The 19,646-nt window shown below is 39.2% G+C and overlaps 1 protein-coding gene across 1 annotated transcript; it reads left to right on the top strand.

Annotated features, from left to right (window-relative positions):
* Window positions 1-234: 234 nt before the first annotated feature.
* On the top strand, window positions 235-4,414 carry LOC148010966 (cation/H(+) antiporter 19-like). Its single transcript, XM_087671686.1, has 3 exons — window positions 235-701; window positions 1,155-2,156; window positions 2,587-4,414. The coding sequence occupies exons 1-3, from the start codon at window positions 507-509 to the stop codon at window positions 3,820-3,822; spliced, it is 2,433 nt and encodes an 810-aa protein (XP_087527812.1). The 5' UTR covers window positions 235-506; the 3' UTR covers window positions 3,823-4,414.
* Window positions 4,415-19,646: the final 15,232 nt, after the last annotated feature.

Genomic DNA, 19,646 nt, shown 5'->3' on the forward strand with positions numbered 1-19,646 from the left:
AAATATCAACCTCTCAAGTAGAAGAATTTTGACGTCAAGAATCTACACTGTGTAATTAGTATAAGTGAATGTACTCATTTATTCTGAAGGGAGGTGTTTTCTGGCCCCTGACACGCCTATATAATTGGCTTCTGAGTTGGCCTATCAGCTTCTACCAGTGTGACCCTGATTGAGGGACTGCATTAACTCCTCTATCCTTGGGATTGCCTCCCCCCAAACATAAAGACACACATTGCCTGCCGACGCTTCCCTCCCCTCCCCCCCCCCCCCCCCCGCGTCCAATTTGCCCCCACATCGCATGTGACATGCACCGTGATACAAAGTTCTGTTATGTTCTCCGATGCTGTTGTCTCCTCTCTCTCACAGGCAGTTGGAATTCTAATGGCAGCTCAATGAAACAACTGAAAACTAGTCATCATCTGTAAACAAACAGAGCTCTCTCTGTCTCTCCCTCTCTCCGGACACGCACACACACTCCTTCCTACATCATCATCATCATCATCAACATGGTCATCAACAGCACGGTCCCTTGCTACCCTGCCAGAGAGGCATCTTCCAATGGCATCCTGCAGGGTAACAACCCCATACACTTTGCATTGCCATTGCTCATTATCCAAATAACCCTTGTCCTGACCGTTACCAGGACCATGGCTCGGCTCTTCAAACCATTGCGGCAACCTCGTGTGCTCGCTGAGATCATCGTAAGATCAGCATCTTCCTGCTTTGAGCACACATTGCTCTTTTACTGAATGTTTTGAGGGATATCAGTTTCATTTGCTCGCAATTGATGTCGGATTGATTGATTTTCTGCTATGATCCATTATATAACCAATGCATGGACTTCAGTATAATATAATGAACAAAACAGAGAGAGAATTACATAGATCTTCGGTTCTATAAAGAAATTTCATTGAAGGATTGACTAAAGTCTTGCCCTTACAGTGCAAAATCTGAAAGTTAGCATTAATGTTTTGGGGAACTTGAAAACTGGGAGCTTGATTCTTCTTCTTTGTTAGAAGCTCTGAAAGTCTGTCTCCAATTGTGATCAAAGTCAAGAGTTGCTCTTTAGTTGAAACATGCATTTCATTGACTTCAATCTAGACTTGCCTTCAAAACTCTTTTAAGGATTTTCTCATCCTTAATCTGTATTGCAGGGGGGAGTCCTTCTTGGCCCGTCAGGCTTCGGACACTACAAACCGTATCTTGATGCAGTTTTCCCCAAGGAGAGCCTCACTCTCCTTGACACCACTGCAACGTTGGGTTTGCTCTTCTTCCTCTTCATGGTTGGTCTGGAGCTAGATCTTAGTGAGATCAAAAAGAGTGGAAAAGTTGCAGTATTGGTGGCTCTCTCGGGTATCGCTGTGCCCTTTACAGCAGGGGTTGGAGTGGCCAGCCTTGTCAATGAGTCCCTCTCACTAGGAGCCAAATTTGCCCCCCTCGTTGTCTTCATGGGTGTCCCCATTGCCATCACTGCATTCCCTGTGCTTGTTCGCATCATGGCCGAGCGGAAATTGCTCACCACAGAACTAGGCAAAATGGTGGTTCCTGCTGCAGCAATCAATGATGTGTTTGCCTGGATACTGCTTGCAATCGGGGTCGCCCTATCAGGGCCAAGCAAGAATGCAGCCACACCTGTGTACATCATGCTTTGTGGGTTTGGGTTTGTGCTGTTCATGCTCCTAGTTGTGAGAAGGGTTATGGAATGGATTGCCCATAGAGCCAGTGGGCAAGAAACAGTGAGTGAGATTTATGTGTGTGTGGCTATGATGGGAGTTCTGATTGCTGGCTTCACAACCGATCTGATTGGCATTCACCCCCTGTTTGGAGCCTTTGTGTTCGGATTGATTGTTCCTAAAGAAGGGGTCTTTGGCAAAATGCTCATCGAGAAGGTGGAAGACTTTATTACTGTGCTCATGTTGCCTTTGTTCTTTGCCTCTAGCGGACTCAAGACTAACCTTGGAAGCATAAACAGTATTAAGGCATTTGGGCTTCTCATCCTTCTTGTGTTTACGGCTGCTGCTGGAAAGATTTCTGCAACTGCAATGGTTGGCCTTGCCTTGAAGATGCAAGTTCGAGATGCATTTGCATTTGGGTTCTTGATGAACACAAAAGGTCTAGTGGAGCTGATAGTGCTAAACATTGGCAAGGATGTGGGGGTAAGAGATCTGTTTTACCAGTTTGCTTTTTGTTCCTAGGAGTGATATGATTGAATATGTTAAGTCTGCTCAAAGAAGCAGCTTCAGAATACAATAATGATAAGGCAAGCATGATTGGATAGATTAAGTCTGCTCAAAGAAGAAGCTTCATAATACGATAATGATAGGACAAGCATGTGGGGTTTGAGGTGGCTTGGTTTGTATACACTGCAAAAGTTTACTTGTTGGGAAGCTGATGGTATCACATAGCTGTATGCAATTTTTGGTTCATTTATTTCGCAAGCCATTATCTACCAGCAGCTAGTGTATCAGCAAGGCTTTTAAATTTAATTATAATTGAGGATGCCCATGAAAAGTTCCTACCAACTCATATATCTCTAGTTTGAAGGTAACATGTGACATTTGACTCAATTCATTACTCTAATTGCAGGTATTTGATGATCAAACCTTTGCTATTCTTGTCCTGATGTGCCTAATTCTGATGTTTCTCACAACACCATCAGTGGTTGCCTTATACAAGCCAGCCAGAATTCCTAGTCCATACACCTACAGGAAATTAGAAGGAACGCAGAGCCGCAAGGATGAACTGCGGATTCTGGCCTGCATCCATGGAACACGAGGCATACCAGCTCTGCTGAACCTTGTAGAAGCGTGCAGAGGTGGGAAAAAGCGCTCTCTCAAGCTCTTTGCAATGCATTTGATTGAGTTGTCAGGACGAACCTCAACCATTATGGCATTGGGAAAGGCAAGAACTGATGGAACAGAAGCTGCTTCTACTGATGATAACATCTTTATAGCTTTTGATACTTTCGGGAGATTGACCAAGGTTCCCGTTAAACGATTGACTGCCATCTCAGAGCTTGTTGACATGCATGATGATGTCTGCAATGCAGCAGCAGAGAAAAGAGCAACCATCATAATTTTGCCTTCCAATTTTCAGCAGAAAGAGGATGGGGCATTTGAGTATGTGAATCAGGGCTTCAGGGCTGTTAATCAGAAGGTGTTGCAATATGCTCCATGTTCCGTTGGCATTCTCGTGGACAAAGGTCTGTGGGGCTCTGATCAGTTGTCCGAAAGCTCGACCCCACAAAAGGTTGCAGTTTTTTTCTTTGGCGGACCGGATGACAGGGAAGCTATGGCATTAGGCTGCAGGCTTGCTGAGCATCCTCATGTAAACCTTTGCGTCTTCAGATTTCTACCTTCAAAACATCAAACTAAAGACATAACAAGTCTTAACATTGACTTGTCTCCAGTACCTGTAGCTGATGCAGTTCCAACACACGTTATCAAGGCTGATAACAGCCTTGATGAAGAGATGTTATGCACAGCGAAAGACTTCAAAAAGGACCTAAAAGATAACACATGGCAATCTATTGTCTATGAGGAGCAATTTTATGAAAACCCCCTAGATGCAGTTGTTAGTCTGATGAAATCTAATGAATTTTCACTAATTTTGGTTGGGCGAGGGGGGCATCATTCCCTAGCATTGGATGGCCAGCCAGAAAAGCTCCCAGAACACACAGAGTTAGGAACAATAGGTGAAGCTCTTTTGACCAGTGGTGCAGACAATGTAGCCTCCATCCTTGTCATTCAACAACACAGCTCCATTTCTAACTTGACTGGTGATATAAGCCTCCCCACCCTTCCAAAGCAAGTGGATGTCTAAACAGACTAATCTCTGTTTCAAGCAAGGGGATGTTTATTAAATCCACAGCACAACCTGTACAAGGTAATTAGTGGCAAAACATCTTTTGCACAGTATATTAAATAGCTGCTGCTGACTGAACCAATGCTTACATAGCAATAAACAAACACACACAAAACAATGCAGATAAGATCAGTGGTTCAAGCATAACCTACAAATGTGTAACATCAAACTTTCAAATTAGCATAGAAGTGGTAATGATCCGAACACTTCACATAAGCAAACATGCTGGGTTGCTCCTAGCTCTGCATTGCAGGCAACACTTTGAGAGAATGACCTTCTAAATGATTGTAGTTACAAATTTTCTGTATACTACTCCTCATTTGGCTTATCCGTGACGAGGACAATTAGATTCTCCAAGGTCTTCAACCTGCCATTAGACTGTTGCCCGTGTTAATTGAAATTTGGATAACAGTGTCATTTCAATGTTGAAATGCAAATGTACACAACCACAATCAGAGGATGTAACCTGCACTCTTTATATTGCAATAGCTGCTCCAGCTTTCAGCCAAGCCTGTGGAAGGCTGACATGCTTTCAGCCTTTTTTGGATAATACTACAACATGCTAACCTGAAACCTAAGTATTGTGGACTTTTCCAAAAGGATTGGCCAGATAAATTTGTTACAGCCTTAAGTTGCATTTTCAAAAGTTTCAAAGACATTGTTTGTGCTGATTCTACTGCTACTAATTTTCTACGTGACTATGCTAATCTCCTTTATAATGCTCAAACATTATTTTCCAATAATGAATGTTGTGAGAGGATACATGCAGATGACAAGACTACACCAATCTCCTTTGTCATGCTTAAACATTTTGAACCAACAACTAAGACAAGGGCATTGAGCACATCAGTATGCCCCCCTGCAGATTCCATCAGTGCATCTTCACTATGGGGAGAACATTTAGGAAAACTTGGTTCAGTGTGTATGATATTCTGAGCATCTCAAAAAGTGTGCATGCCATCAGTGTAGCACAATAGCCCTACATGTACCAGCTTGTTTAACATGGGGAAAGGGGTTGTGAGGGAGCCTGTTGTAAGCCTTCGCGGCCTTGAAGCCCTGATTAAATGTATCACTATAGGTCATTGAACATCCTCACTAAGGCCATTCTGAGAATCAAGTGAGCCAATTACTTCCAAATTTCTGCTTTAGAGCAGCAAGACTTGGGTTATATCAAGTAGATCCTAAACCTAGAATTGGTGGCGAGTACTACCTTTTCATTAAGGACCAAACTCTGTCAGCACCATGTAGCCCTATGCTATGTAGACTTGCCAGCATATGACCACAATTAGTTACACCACATCCATGAAGCATGGCAAATATGACCACAATTAGTTACACCACATCCATGAAGCATGGCAAATATGACCACAATTAGTTACACCACGTAGTGTTGTCTAATGTTTAGAAGCCATGTGAGTCATGAGTGTCATATATCCTATAGTGGTTTACTGAGAGTATAACATGGTCTAAAAGTATCAATTTTTCCATGATCAGAACAAAATACTACAGAGGTTTCATGAGGTACAGAAAACCTTGATAGATAAAACCAGCACTTAAAACATTCATAAATTTCAAATACAAAGATTCTATAGGAAACATGACCCTATGCCCCTGCCAGACTCAAGTAATTTTGAGCTCACCCAGGCAATCATAAGAAACAAGTCTCAGAACACAACGAGATGCCTCTTCTGCTAATCAGATTCAGAATATCAGTAGCATGATACAAGTCTCATGTGCCCATCAGGAGAAATCACATTATCCAACAAAATTCCAGTAAAACCTCTGCCACTGTTCATTTAGAAAGTTGCTGTTCATCTCTGAAACAAGGTTGTATGACAATCAGCTTAGTATTCCAATTGCATACCAAGATCTGGTATAGCATTGTGCAGAAATTCTCAAGCTTCCAATATTGGCTGGCATCAGTTCTTGTTGACTTCAATGTTAAGTGCATTGTGAGCACACATCTCTATGATTAGATTAAATACCTATAGGAAGAGGGCCCAAATCAAAAAGCAAAGACTTATATGCTACTTCAACCTCTGATGTTTAGGCACTGGTATTCTCCTTCCTTATCACCTTGTGCATACAAATGTGTGGGTTTCTTGTTCTTCAGTCATGGGACAGCACATGTACTCATGACAGCAAAACCCTTTCTTATAATTTCTCTTTCCCCACGCAAAGAAGATCCTATTAATATGACATCCCTTAAGAAAAAGGCCCTATAAGGGACTACTACATATATCACAAATACAATGGCTAGGTAAACAACCAATGTGGTGCGCTATAATGCCAGACCATGTGTGGTGCCAAGTGGAAGAAGGTGCCACAGTCCCATGTCTGCATAAAAGTATCTCTCCTCCTCATCTTCTCAAAGTTGCATTACAATCTCTCCTGTCTCCTGTGGAGCATATAAATGGTGCCACAGTCCCATGTCTGCATAAAAGTATCTCTCCTCCTCATCTTCTCAAAGTTGCATTACAATCTCTCCCATCTCCTGTGGAGCATATAAATGGTATTTGTCAAGATCCTAGAGTGTCTCTGCAATCTCTCCCATTTCCTGTGGAGCATATAAATGGTATTTGTCAAGATCCTTGAGAGTGTCTCTGCAATAGAGGCAACTCAAAGATCAGTAGCATGGCACAGCTCAAAGTCCAAATGAACCAAGCAATGATGCTAGCAATCAACTCCCATCTGTGACAGTGTCCCTCACTCCACTGTGTATATGAGTAATTTGGTGTGGTAATCCAACTGGAGTGTCAGTAATGATGAGAAATGAATGGCTCCCTTGAATATCCTCATATCTACATGCTGGATCTTTGTCCATGAATCAAGCTATTGCCCCCATGTCACTACCATAGTCTCAGGCTCCCTTAAAAATCCTCATATCCACATGCTGGGACTTTGTCCATGAATCAAGCTACTGCCCCATGTCACTACCATAGTCTCAACGTGCAATGAGGGACCATCCTGAAGGCTCTCTTCCAACACCCACCCCCCCCCCCCCCCCCTTTCTTATATGTCCATGGTGTTCAATTCATTAGTTCAGAGGTCTGTCTCTTGTCTTTTAGACATCTTTTTTGATGAACGACATGGAAGCACTAGTAATTAAAATACCGAATCCACACAGAAGGGTGATGAATGATTCTCAACACCATCAAATGAGCATTCATCATATGACACATGCGTATAAGCAAATCGACAAGCATTGCAATCAAATGAGCATCCGGCATATAACATTGCAGTTTTGTGCGGCCGGTTCCTGATATTTATAACTGTTCTTGCAGAGACACTACCCTGCAAGCAAATGGACAAGCACTGCACCTCTTCAAACAATGGTCTCAAATGGGGATTTCCAGCGGTGCAAGAGCCGTGTTTAAATTATTCATAGCCGTTTCCTGCAGACAAGCAGGCGTATAAGCAGATGGGCAAGCACTGCAGCTCTTGAAGTGCTGCTCTTCAATGGAGTTTTTCTGATGCTGCCAGAGATGCTTTCACAGCAAAATATTCTTGCCAGTGGTCAATTTCTGATGCTGCCAGAGATGTTCTCACAGGAAAAACTTCTCGCCGATTCCAAAAGCCGCTCATGGTATTCCCGTCCCTGTCCATGGATCCATCGAAGCAATAATTAATTGTTGGGCTTGTGTCTGACGTCTTGCTCGAGCTTATTAACAGCACAATGCTTTCTCTTGCTGGTGGCCATTCCATGACAATGGAGGACGAGGGAAATGCTGCCAGATTACACAGGATGGCGAGTATCACACACGCATCTATATCAGCATAGCTCATTGATACCAATGTCAACCGAATCTATTAGAGCCAATCCTCATGTCACAAGAAGTTTCAGACAACTTTCCGATGTCATCCCCACATGGTGGATGTCGACCACCGCAGACCTAGCTAGGTGTGGTTAGCAGCAATAGGATGCTAGCCTGAGGTGGGGGGGTTAACAACACCATGCCCCCAACCACATCTAACTAGGTACATAGTGCCTCGTGAAAAGGAGCTCATCATGTTAACCACTGTAGGGGAAAGCAAGGGAAAACAACCCTTTCTCCCACATAGGAAAATGTAAAAAACTTCTCATGATGGAGGACAAGGGCCACTAACACCAATCCTTCTAACAACAAAAGTCATTGATACCAAGGCATGGAGTGCTATACATAGGGTCCTTGCACCAACATTTTCAAAAATCCTTTTATATTCATTATTCTTATGATGTGTAAATATGACTGGCAAGCTAGCACACTGAGTTCTTCATGTGGTGCTACAAAGACGGAGTGTGCTTTCACATATTTAATTCGCACTTCTCATGTTACTAATGCTACAATAGCATTGTTATAGCACGAAGGGACCAATTGTATAGGTGCTTATCTTCTCATGCACAAGACCATAATAATCCCACACAAATGAATTATATATCCAAAGGAAAAATGAAGTGCATTAGGGCCACTAATCTCTAAGGCCAATAATAAGGATGGTTTCCTTCCAACTCCACAAGCCACTACAACTTGAAACATCAGCAAATTGGCTTATCAAAGTCTGCATAAAACTATCACAACAGTAATGGATACATGCATCCTCATTGTGAGTGCACCTCTTTATTTTTCTTCTTAACTTGGCATCCACAAATACACATATGCATGTGCGCTCTCTCTCTCTCTCTCTCTCTCTCTCTCTCTCTCTCTCTCTCTCTCTCTCTCTCTCTCTCTCTCTCTCTCTCTCTCTCTCTCTCTCTCTCTCTCTCTCTCTCTCTCTCTCTCTCTCTCTCTCTCTCTCTCTCTCTCTCTCTCTCTCTCTCTCTCATTGTAATGCACAAATAAGGTGAGGTGAGTTAAGTATTTTCAAGTGACATACGAATGGAAGTCAACTTATTATATATACAAGCCAATCATGTGTAGAAACTATGGTGGAGAAGGCAAAAGTCCCACATACATAGTAAGATCACAAATGTGAATGTACCAAGGATTCAATGAGCATAGCTAAACAAAAAGAAGGCATTGCAACCACACATTTTAACACGAAAAGTGCGCGAAAGATGAACCAAGGACACTTTCAACTGTGCATTTTTGTTTCTTAATCTCTTGCCCAAAGAAGAATGATGGACAACCTATTATATTTGCTAATTTTTAATATATTTCTTTGTAAGTGTTGCTCTTTAGGGCATATGCTTATACAATGGTGCAATGACAAGGTGGTGCAAATACCAAAATTTTTGCCCTTGTAAACTTCAGTTAATTGCTCTAGTTAGCTTTGAAATGTGTGGATATCTTGCTTTTTGATCAAGAAAGTTCATTTTAGAAAATTAAAGAAAAATACTCACAGCAATTATTTTACTCTTTGCAAGGCATTTTATGTGGAGATCATCTTCCTTTATATGTGAAGATCCCATTTTTTTGTCTACTCCATGAATATTACTTTGCAACATAGTTTGTTCACTTCCCTTGAGTCTGGCCTTAAGAGTAGTATTGTCACATGTGCCATAATTCCTTTTATTATATTAAAGGAGTTCATAAAATTGTGTTGACAATTGTAATGATAGTACTTTCATGCTTTTAGACAATTGTATGTGTTAAAGCTAAAAAAGTATTTGCTATTAGTTCTCTCGCTTGCCAAGATTCACTTGATTGTCAAGTTGTGGATGATAGAGGTGTTATTCATGATCTTTGTTTTGGTGATACCATTATTGCATTGATTTGCTATGTTGTGGGGTATGCCATCATGCTTTCATAGAGTAGAAAGTTAGAGATAAGCGTATCTCAACCATCCACTGTAAATGGATCATTATACGGAAGAAAAGTGGTAAGATGAGGAAAAAGGGAGCCACAATCAAGGTGATGCTACAAAATGAGGGGATCCCCACACTACTAACCAAGAATGGTGCAATGAATATGGAAAGTGCAACCGCAACTTCTCATATAGAGAAGGCTACCATCATAAAAATAGCAAGGTATCCAAATATTGGGCATAGTAATCAACAAGGTTAAGAAATGGCTATAGGCACTTTAAGTAGAAGAATAAGACTAAGTCACATACAACGTATGTGTCATAGGACTAGCAAAGTACCATTGTCAAATCGTTTAGAGGAATGTTACCTAGAAATATCAACTTGATATCCAATGGAATAGAAAATGAGGCAAAGTTTGACATAGCTAAGATTATGGTGGAAGAAGTCATGAGTTACAATACACCAAGTGGAACCCATTGTCATCATCAAAGTGGCTTCAACCAATTGTAGAAATTACATAGTGTAGTAGATACAATTTGAGCAAGAAGTAGAGAATGCACATCAAATACGAGAAAAATAGAAACTACTCTAATTTCAAACGAACTAATACAAATATGGCTTTCACACCCCACAACTTCATGTATTATGCATCAACTTGCTACCAATATAACTACTCTATCTAACCCAAAAGCTAGATCCACAAAGGTCACCTTTTTGCATTCTGGTCACATAGAACTCATTTCACATACAAGTCATGATCCAATTAATCTTTGTGCTCACTCATGGCTTCTCCTTATAATAGGGTCCTTACAACTTAGAGCACCATGGATCATTGGTTACACCTTAGGAGGTTGGGGCATTGAGTATATCTAACACCCCCCCACAATGTCCACCCCCAATTCAAAATTTATAAGAGCTCAAAATAGAGAGTTGGCAAGAAGCAAACTACAGTGAAACACAACTCTTTTCTTGCATGCTTTGCATCCAAAGATCATTGCGAAGATATGTAGATTATCCAGCAATGGTTTCTAATCTACATATAGCTCCTCTCAAGCCCCTTTTTTTCCACCTAGATCAAACAGAAGGTGTCATTGTTGTCATCTAGTGGATCACTATCTAAGGAAACATAGTCAAGTAGGGTTGAAATCATGATTGCTTCATACATTAGATCTTCAATGACCAATATGGTATCATTCATTGGCTCTTCCATCAACATTGAAGGATCACCATGCTATGTAGGATTGAAGTATGTGAGGCTGAAATTATCACTCCATTCTCATGGTCATGTTGAATCTTCACTTTGCATTTGGAATGAAGGTCCTTATTTTCATGAAGCTCTAATGAGTTTATCTTATCATGGCTTGAAGTAGTCAAGGTTGACTAAGGTTCGAGTTGCTTATTTACTACATTAGCATTGCTAATAGGCTCCAAGATAACCTCTAGTTCCAAGTGTGGCTAAACTTTATCATTGTGATTGCATCAAGTAGCATTTAATGCAAACATTTTTCTTTCCACCCAGTGTTCTTTAACAAAAGAGTTTTTGCCATCTCCATGCAATCTTAATTATATTCACTATCAATAAAAGACCACCTACCATAATAGCAACATGTTTCTTGGCCTTTAAAAGAGACAATCTCAAGTAGCTTAACCAATGGAGGTATGCCATCTACAAATGTAATTGCCCATGCCCAGTGGCTAGCATCAACCTCTTCAATAAGAATGAAGAGTAGTGCTACAATATATTATTATTGCTTCTATGATAGTCCTAGTAATGATATGAGTAGTTGAATTCCATCTCTACCTCTTAAAGACTACCGAAGATTTAAGTCACATTTGCACAAATTTCTCAACAATTCCATTACATCTGTTTGAATTGTTGTATTAACCATAGGTATTAAGCCAACCCCAACAGCCCCTTTTGCATGATCTAGGCCTCCTTGCAAAACAATTTTACCATAAAGATTGATGAGAGCCTTTATAATACATTGTTATACCAACTGAGAATCTCAAGATCTTAGGTGTTATACAAGTACTTGTTCTATCACGACAACTACATCTACCTCTTCTACACTCATCGTGGTATTGTCAAGATCCATAAGTGCATATGCTAGTATACCAATTAGATCATTTGAGCATCATGCTTGTTGAATAATTTTTATTTCTTTATGTCTATGATCACAAGAGATGTACCATAAAAAATGTTTGCTAGAGCACTCATTGCATTTTCTTGCAATGCATCAACCAACTTTCCCTTCATACATTCTCTTGAAGGTGCTACTATGGCACTTACCAAGTGAGGTGTTGCATTAGCATCATACAAAAACTACCTTGCTTCTTGTGAAGTCAATGAGAATGCTATCATTATGTCATTACCGAAGTATATGAGTTTGAGTAATGGATCAACTACCCAAAATGTGACAACCTATATACCCCCTTGAAAAGCTACTTGAGGAAGTTGCAATGATTGCAAGAGAATTTGTTATTGTTGTGATAAAATTGGCTTGTATTGAAAAATTGACCATGACTATTGTTGAAGGACTATTTCTATTGAAACACTAGTGGATTTTGTTGTTGCAAAGATAACTGTTGATGTTACAATTTCTATTTTCGGGATTGATAATGCATTAGAGCATGTTGTTGAATACACCTTGAGATATAAGTCTTGCTATCATCTCTAGTTTTTCTTGCTTTTTTAGATTCTTGAATGAACGAACTTGCTAAAGTTTCACCAAATTTCTTCTCTGTTTCATTTAAGGAAGGTCTCTCCCTTAAATGACCCAATCCTTGATTAATATATTGATGTTTTACATGCTTTAAACTCCGTGTAGCGCTCTCGTTCTCTACTTGAGGCATGATGTTGTTTTGCTTGGGTGATGTTGAGCATCTCCATATGTAATTTTGTCATCATTTGAAAGCACTTCTTGACTTAGATTTGTTAGAGAAGTTGAAATTTTTTTGGATTGGTGATGCATATTAGGTGCCACAATATCTAGTGAGATTTTAGTGTCTTGCCAAACCATCTTCAAAAATGTATAGTTGAGCATCAATAATTGTTTTTTGGAAAGTTTCATGAACTATTAAAGAATCACTAGATTTTTTTTGAGTTGGACCTGCTATTTCCAATTTATTAAAGACCCTATCATCATCTATGAACCTCAATTATATTTGCAATACTTGAGTTTATTACCTCATTGCTAGAATCATTAAGTGTTTGATCCCCATCCTTTGCCCAAAAAATTCAATTTCTTCAACTATATCTTTGATAAGATCCTTAGTTTCACTACCCTCTACCATTGCTTTTACAATGCCTTTTTCCTTTTGTAGTAAGCTTCAAAATAACCTTTTTTCTTATGCATAGAACCAATAGTGGAGCAACTTCCAAGTTCTACAAGGTAAGGATTGTGAATAGAGGATTACCTTTTTATCCAAGAAAAAGCATATGTTGTAAGCCTCCTAAATGATATTGGGTCACCTAATGCTCCATCAAAAGAACTAAGGCCTAGTGAATCCACATGATGATCAAAGGGTTTTTAATCAGAACATCCCAAGCATGCTATTCATGTTTCTATTGCAAGCCTTCTCATAGGGGAAAAAGGTCCCAATGCTAATGCCATTGGAATTTGAGAATGCTAATAAGGGCATCTTGCATTCTTTTGTTCATGGATCAAAAGTGTTTGCATAGGTAATGGGATTGAACTATAAGCCTTCAAGGATGAAGAACTAGAAACATGCTCTATAGACATATGATCCAATGCATTCTCTATAATAGTGTCCATCTTATGATCCACAGATGTATAATCCAATGCATTCTATGCAATAGTATCCTTATTATCAACACATATGTCATCCACATCCACCTTCTATTCCAGCCTAAACTCATTTATCTCAAATGCCAAATGTACCAAGACTTTGTAATCTTTGGTTTGTCTATCGTTTCACATGCATTATCAAATGGATACAAAACCAAAATAGGGCAATGAGGTCGAGGAGTTTGCACATGCATGAAAACCTAAAGAAGCCCTTCTCATTGATGTTTTTGTCTAGAGCTCTCAACTCCATTGCAATTACTTGATTGGGCACTAATAATCTCAAGTAGTGATTGCTTTAGGTAGCTTATGTTACTCATCAATGATCTTCCACATCACAAGACTATTGGGAATGTAGCTTTTTAGTATGCTTCTGCAATTGGGTTGCTAATTCACAAGCTCTAGGTCATATTACACATGCTATTTTGGATTTCTTTCTTTGTCTATAAATGCACTATGTCCAAAGTGCAAAGGCAAGGGCTCATCGTCAAGTGCTTCCATGAAGTGTGTTGGATGTCAAAATCAAGTATGAAGGTGTCAATTTAGTAGCTTTGGCCTCGCATGATTTAGCAAATGCACCATGTTTGTCCCAACTTTCTCGGTGAAGATGATGAAGCACTTGACACCATCACTAGTGACATTCTCTTTGTTCTTCAACTCAAAGAGCATCCCAAATTCAAGGGGAAAAGGTGATGATTTTTTTTTTTGGAAAAAGTTGAGCTGCTTACAATTCATATAATCCTCATTAGGGAAATCGACAATGTAGGTATCCCAGAAGAGGTTAATAATGATGATAATGAAAATCCTAGAATGAAGTCTGGGGAGAAAGTCATAGAAATTTGTGTCTCACTTTTAAATGGGTAGGCTCATATTTTGCCTATTGAGCATATGTTACATGTTGAAGTTGCAACTCGTTTTGAGATAGGTTTAAAATTATCTGAAATCCTCATGGAGGAAGATGTGTGTGTGTGTGTGTGTGTGTGTGTGTGTGTGTGTGTGTGTGTGTGTGTGTGTGTGTGTGTGTGTGTGTGTGTGTGTGTGTGTGTGTGTGTGTGTGTGTGTGTGTGTGTGTGTGTGTGTGTGTGTGTGTGTGTGTGTGTGTGTGTGTGTGTGTGTGTGTGTGTGTGTGTGTGTGTGTGTGTGTGTGTGTGTGTGTGTGTGTGTGTGTGTGTGTGTGTGTGTGTGTGTGTGTGTGTGTGTGTGTGTGTGTGTGTGTGTGTGTGTGTGTGTGTGTGTGTGTGTGTGTGTGTGTGTGTGTGTGTGTGTGTGTGTACATTTTTTGCCTTTGTCCAAGTAGGATCAAAATTTTATGTTTTGTTAGGTAGAATTCCCTCCATTGTGGGTTACCAACCAACCCTTAGTATAGAAATGGGATCTTTATAGGAAAGAATTACTTCGACTAAAGAAGGATCAACAACATCCATTCAAGTTGTTTATGTACTTGCGGATGATTCCACTAACCTGGCTCCCACTACAACATTCGCACATTCAGATGCTACAACTGTGCTATCCAGAGGTTTAGTTGCTAAAGGTATTTACCCCGCTGTAGATCCCTTAGATTCGACTTCCACTATGTTACAACCCTAGATTGTGGGTGAGGAACACTACGAAACAATGCAGGGGGGCTTAAGCAAACCTTGCAGCACTACAAAGAACTTCAAGATATTATAGCAAGTCCATGACTGGATGAATCATCAGAGGAGGACTATTTAACTGTAGCTTGGACCCGAAAGATAGACTGTTTCTCATCACAACCATTTTTTGTAGCAAAATTATTTTCTAGGTCTCCAGGAAAATACCTTAGTTTGGTAGAAACTATTAAAGGATTTCAAATGATTCTAAATTGTAAGAAACAAAATGTCCTAAATTAGAAGCTTTACAATTAGAAGCTTTCAAATGTCCTCATAGAAAAACTTGTAAATCGATTAGAAGCTTGATCTCCTAAATTGTAAGAAACAAAATGTCACTAAATTGATTGCTTATTACGCATTCTCTATTTAATGAATTCATGTCAATAAATTAATGATTCACTTTTCTTTAAGTGTTGATGATGATCTAGGATGGCCATGAGACCATTTAGAGACCAGTATTCCTAGTGCATCACTTAATGGGGTGATCGGAGCACTGTGGCGAGGATATCTGGTACAGGTAGTACAAGTTATGAAGGGGGAAAGAAGTGTCTGCCAAGTGTACAAGTGTACACAAGAACCAAGAGATGGATTGAGTTCTAAGAAGAGGAAGTGCATTAGCATTGTGTATATGTATTTATGTGTGCATCCAGGGACGCCTGGGAATGTTTACTTGTGTGTAATGAGCATTGCATTCATTTGGGGTCATCCTTTCCCCTACAAGTCAAGGTTTAAGGTCCTTTCTTTCATTAAGAAAGATGAGACATGGAATTCTTTCACTAAGAAAGACAAGAGACATGACCCTCTGGAAGTGAGGAGAGAAGTGATTTTCTTTTTCTAAGGTCTAAAATGACACAAGCTTTTGTGCGGAATTCAATCCTAAGGTTGAGGCCCAAGGCAATCTAATGAACTCTCCTCATCTATGACTCGAGGTGGTTGCATGGACCACAAGTTAAGAGTACAGTTTAAAAAGCTATTTTTTGGAAAATCCATTTTTAAAATATCTCGCAATAGAAAAACTTTCTCTAAAAACGGGCCGCTTGGGTTATTGGAATCAGTGAGTTCTACAACTTTCTTGTTGGACATTTTTTCATCCAAACAATGCACAAAGAGATATCTTGAAATTAGTGATGGAGAGTGGAACAACCACATCTTGCATGAAGATCAACTCAACTCTCTCTCCAAGAAGAGAAGCTCTTCAAAGCCTATAAAAGAGGAGGCTCTCCTTGGGTGTAAGGGAGAGGCGAAGGAAGCATCACTTTGCATGTATCCAATAGGAGAAGAAAAGGTGCAAGTGCTGCGAAAGCCCTGCTGAAATCAAGTGCTGCGGAAGCCCTGTTGAAATCAAGTGTGCTGCAGAAGCTTTGCTGAAATCAAGTTCCAAGAGGAGAAGAGAAGGTGCAAGTGCTGCAGAAGCTCTGCTGAAATCAAGCGCCAAGAGGAAAGCCCTACACATATTGTGTAGGAGAGAAGGAGACTCAAGAAGGATCAAAAGGTGCCAACTTCCAAGTTGTGCAAGTGTTACCCGGTTGTATACTGTGCATGGAACCGTGATCTTGTTTCCGAGATCTACAAGTACGAACTGGCTTATGTGTAATGGAGGAGCTTGCTCCTTGTCAATAATATAACTCCACAAGGGGGGGGGGGGGGGGGGGGGGGGGGGGGGGGGACTGGCCCATCTTCCAATCCCTAGTGTGTTGCCAATTTCCCTACCTCTCTCTCTACATCTTTCTTTTCTCTCATCTATTCCCCCTTTGTGCCAACATAATATTCGCCATATATATTTTAAGTATATAAGAAAGTCAAGCGTGCATCTCGAATTCTATAACACAAAAAGTAGAATGATTCAAGATGAAAAAATGATTTAAGTAAATAGAGATTACTTCAGAAAAGTGCTATGGTTTTTGCACTTAACCCAAAAGATTATCTCAAATCATAGAACTTATTAGGTATCGACATACCATAGTATGGTACCTAATAAGTTTGACCTACTACTAGATTCAAACCAATGACTCGTCGTATGAAAGTGATACTCTAACCGCTAAGTTAAGTAGGCTTCTCTCTCCTTGTTAGTTCCATTATACTTGGTGGAATGACCGAAAACAACGGTGAGACCAACAAATAGTGGATCTAAGCTGTAAAAGAGATTTTATTTTTTCTCTATCTTCTTTTCAATTTTTATGTGCATGATTTATTTGCATTAACAAAAATAGGTTTAGTCTCTATATACTAATTATAGTAGATTCTATAAAGTTAAAGTGATCAGGTCAAGGGCTATAGCTCAGTGGTAGAGCACCTTGTTTACACGTGCACCAATGCTTTTTGAAAAGGATTCATCAATGTTCAACCAATTCAGTCATAAGATTTTGTGTGAAAAATCTCTGTCTTACTTCATTAGCTAGAGGTATTGAAGAATATTAGCATGAAAAAAAACGTAATCTTAAAAAGATTTTTAAGTTGATATGGTAAATGGGTAATCCATTCTATGCAAGAGGTAGTACGAGGATATTAACAAAATCTCTTCTTCATTTTATGAGCTCCGAGCTGTAAAGAATCTCATATACCTCTTCCAAGTGATAGAGAGCTTTTCTTTAAAAAGTATAAATTTTTTCCTAAATAGCAAGCCTACGTTGACACTAATAATCCTTTCAAGACACTTCGGGATTGCTTTGCCCGTGTTATCAAACATCACTCGTGTAAGCATACAGAATCATCTTATTATCTTTCTTAATCAAAACAAAGAAGATTGGTGCATCAAAAAGGTCTGTTTATTCCGGTTCATAAATAAGCAATGTGTCGATATGAGAGCCCAATGCCTTAAAAGGAGCATGTTGGGTTCTTAAAGCAAATCATTAATAGAATAATGGGATTTATTACATTTTCCTTAATCTATTCTTATTTGCATAATCAAGAATGTCTACGGTTCGAATCCATATATCCCTAATTATAAAGAATTTGTTAAATCAATTTCTCAATAGAATTAAATAGTTAATTAAGTAGGTGTTCCTAAAAGAGACTTGGGAAATAGCTATGGAATGAAAAATCCATCAATCAACCGAGTATTCTTTAGAAAATCAAACAAAAGTTTTTAGTTCGCTAATATTTGAAATTGTTCCGCTGAGGTAGGGGGTAGGGGCATATTTCTTGTGTATTTATACTCAACACATGTTGTAGTTATTTACCCCATGTTTTGTTTCCTCATGTCACGAATGACTCAAAATCTTGTATATTAGGCTGTATCTGATTTATTATTCTTTTATTGTTACAAGGTGGACAACTTAACTTAGAAGGAATTGACACCTAAATATTATTATGCAATAGAATATATCATATTTGGAAACATCCCTCTCTCTATCTTATAACTACAAACTAATTAAGTGTTTTTTCTATCTACTTTGCCAACCATTGTGATCTTTAATCAAGGAAGAAGAATTTGAACCAAAAGGAGTATGCAAATGTTTTTGCTCCACAAGCACGATAATCTATGGGTCTTCTTACTAATCTCCATTTATGTTCCTTACTTAGCTTTTTCAGTTCCCAAATTTATTACGCATGTACATAAAGGACCAAAAAAGTTGGCAAGCTACAAATCAATAGAACCAAAAGGGGACATCTAGATCTGGTTTCAAATTCGCTATTATATATTCGCCCTAGTTTTTATTATCTTCGATGTCGAGACGACCTTTCCCTATCCTTGGGCTACAAATTTCCAAGATGGGCCCATGTGCTTTTATTGAAGTGATTATCTTTATACTTATATCAATCATTGGCTTGTCCCATGCATGGCGAAAAGGAGCATCAGAATGGACTCAATCTCCAAATTTTTGAGTGATAAATGTCAAATAAATAGTTGTGAAACTCAATTGATAAATCCTATAGAATATTTCTTTCCTAAAGCATACCCTTCTAATTCAATTTTTAAAGCTAATTTGAACAATTTTTCCAATTGGTCTAGACTCTCTAATTGTGGCCACTCCTCTATGATACCAACAATTGTTGCTTCATTGAATTCGCTTCACTAATTGGATCATGATTTGACTTTGACTGATACAAACTACTGCCGAGATCAAGTCCTAGGCAAACGGATCTTTTAATAATGGTTGGTACGATAACCATGAAAATGGCCCCATCTTTGGTTAAATTGTATGAGCAAATGCTAGAGCCCAAATATGTGATTGCAATGGGTGCTTACATGATCAACAGAGGCATGTTTAGTACAGATTCCTACACAATTGTTTGTTCATGGAGTGGACAAATGAATCCCTGTGGATATTTATTTGTACAGTTGTCCATTGAAACCAAAAGCTATTATTGATGTTGTGACAAAACTTCAGAAAAAATTGGCTAGGGAAAACAATATTGATCGGATTGATGGATCCAATCAAAGAAATTATTTCACATTGACTCATAAATTTGTTGTACCCAATATCAATTTTAAATCATACTATTATCGAATGTACGATTCATCTCCAAAGTTTTTAATGGATATCTCTTTAGAAACGTTTTTAGAGGTTGCGAAAGACAAATGTGAGGGATTCGTATTAGGAACTGACATATGAATGATTAGTTGTTAGCCAATATGAATTCTGATAATGAAAAAGTGTTTGACACCAACACACAGAG

The sequence above is a fragment of the Lygodium microphyllum genome, chromosome 29 (genome assembly GCF_053477565.2).
Source record: "Lygodium microphyllum isolate KBCC chromosome 29, Lygodium_microphyllum_v1.1.10, whole genome shotgun sequence".
NCBI lineage: Eukaryota > Viridiplantae > Streptophyta > Polypodiopsida > Schizaeales > Lygodiaceae > Lygodium > Lygodium microphyllum.

What these genes read in the sequence shown, in the direction of transcription:
- LOC148010966 (XM_087671686.1), top strand. Translation starts at nt 507, where the DNA reads ATGGTCATCAACAGCACGGTCCCTTGCTACCCTGCCAGAGAGGCATCT. An exon ending in GTGTGCTCGCTGAGATCATC is followed by an intron (nt 702 to 1,154) that starts GTAAGATCAGCA and finishes TCTGTATTGCAG; the next exon opens with GGGGGAGTCCTTCTTGGCCC. An exon ending in ACATTGGCAAGGATGTGGGG is followed by an intron (nt 2,157 to 2,586) that starts GTAAGAGATCTG and finishes CTCTAATTGCAG; the next exon opens with GTATTTGATGATCAAACCTT.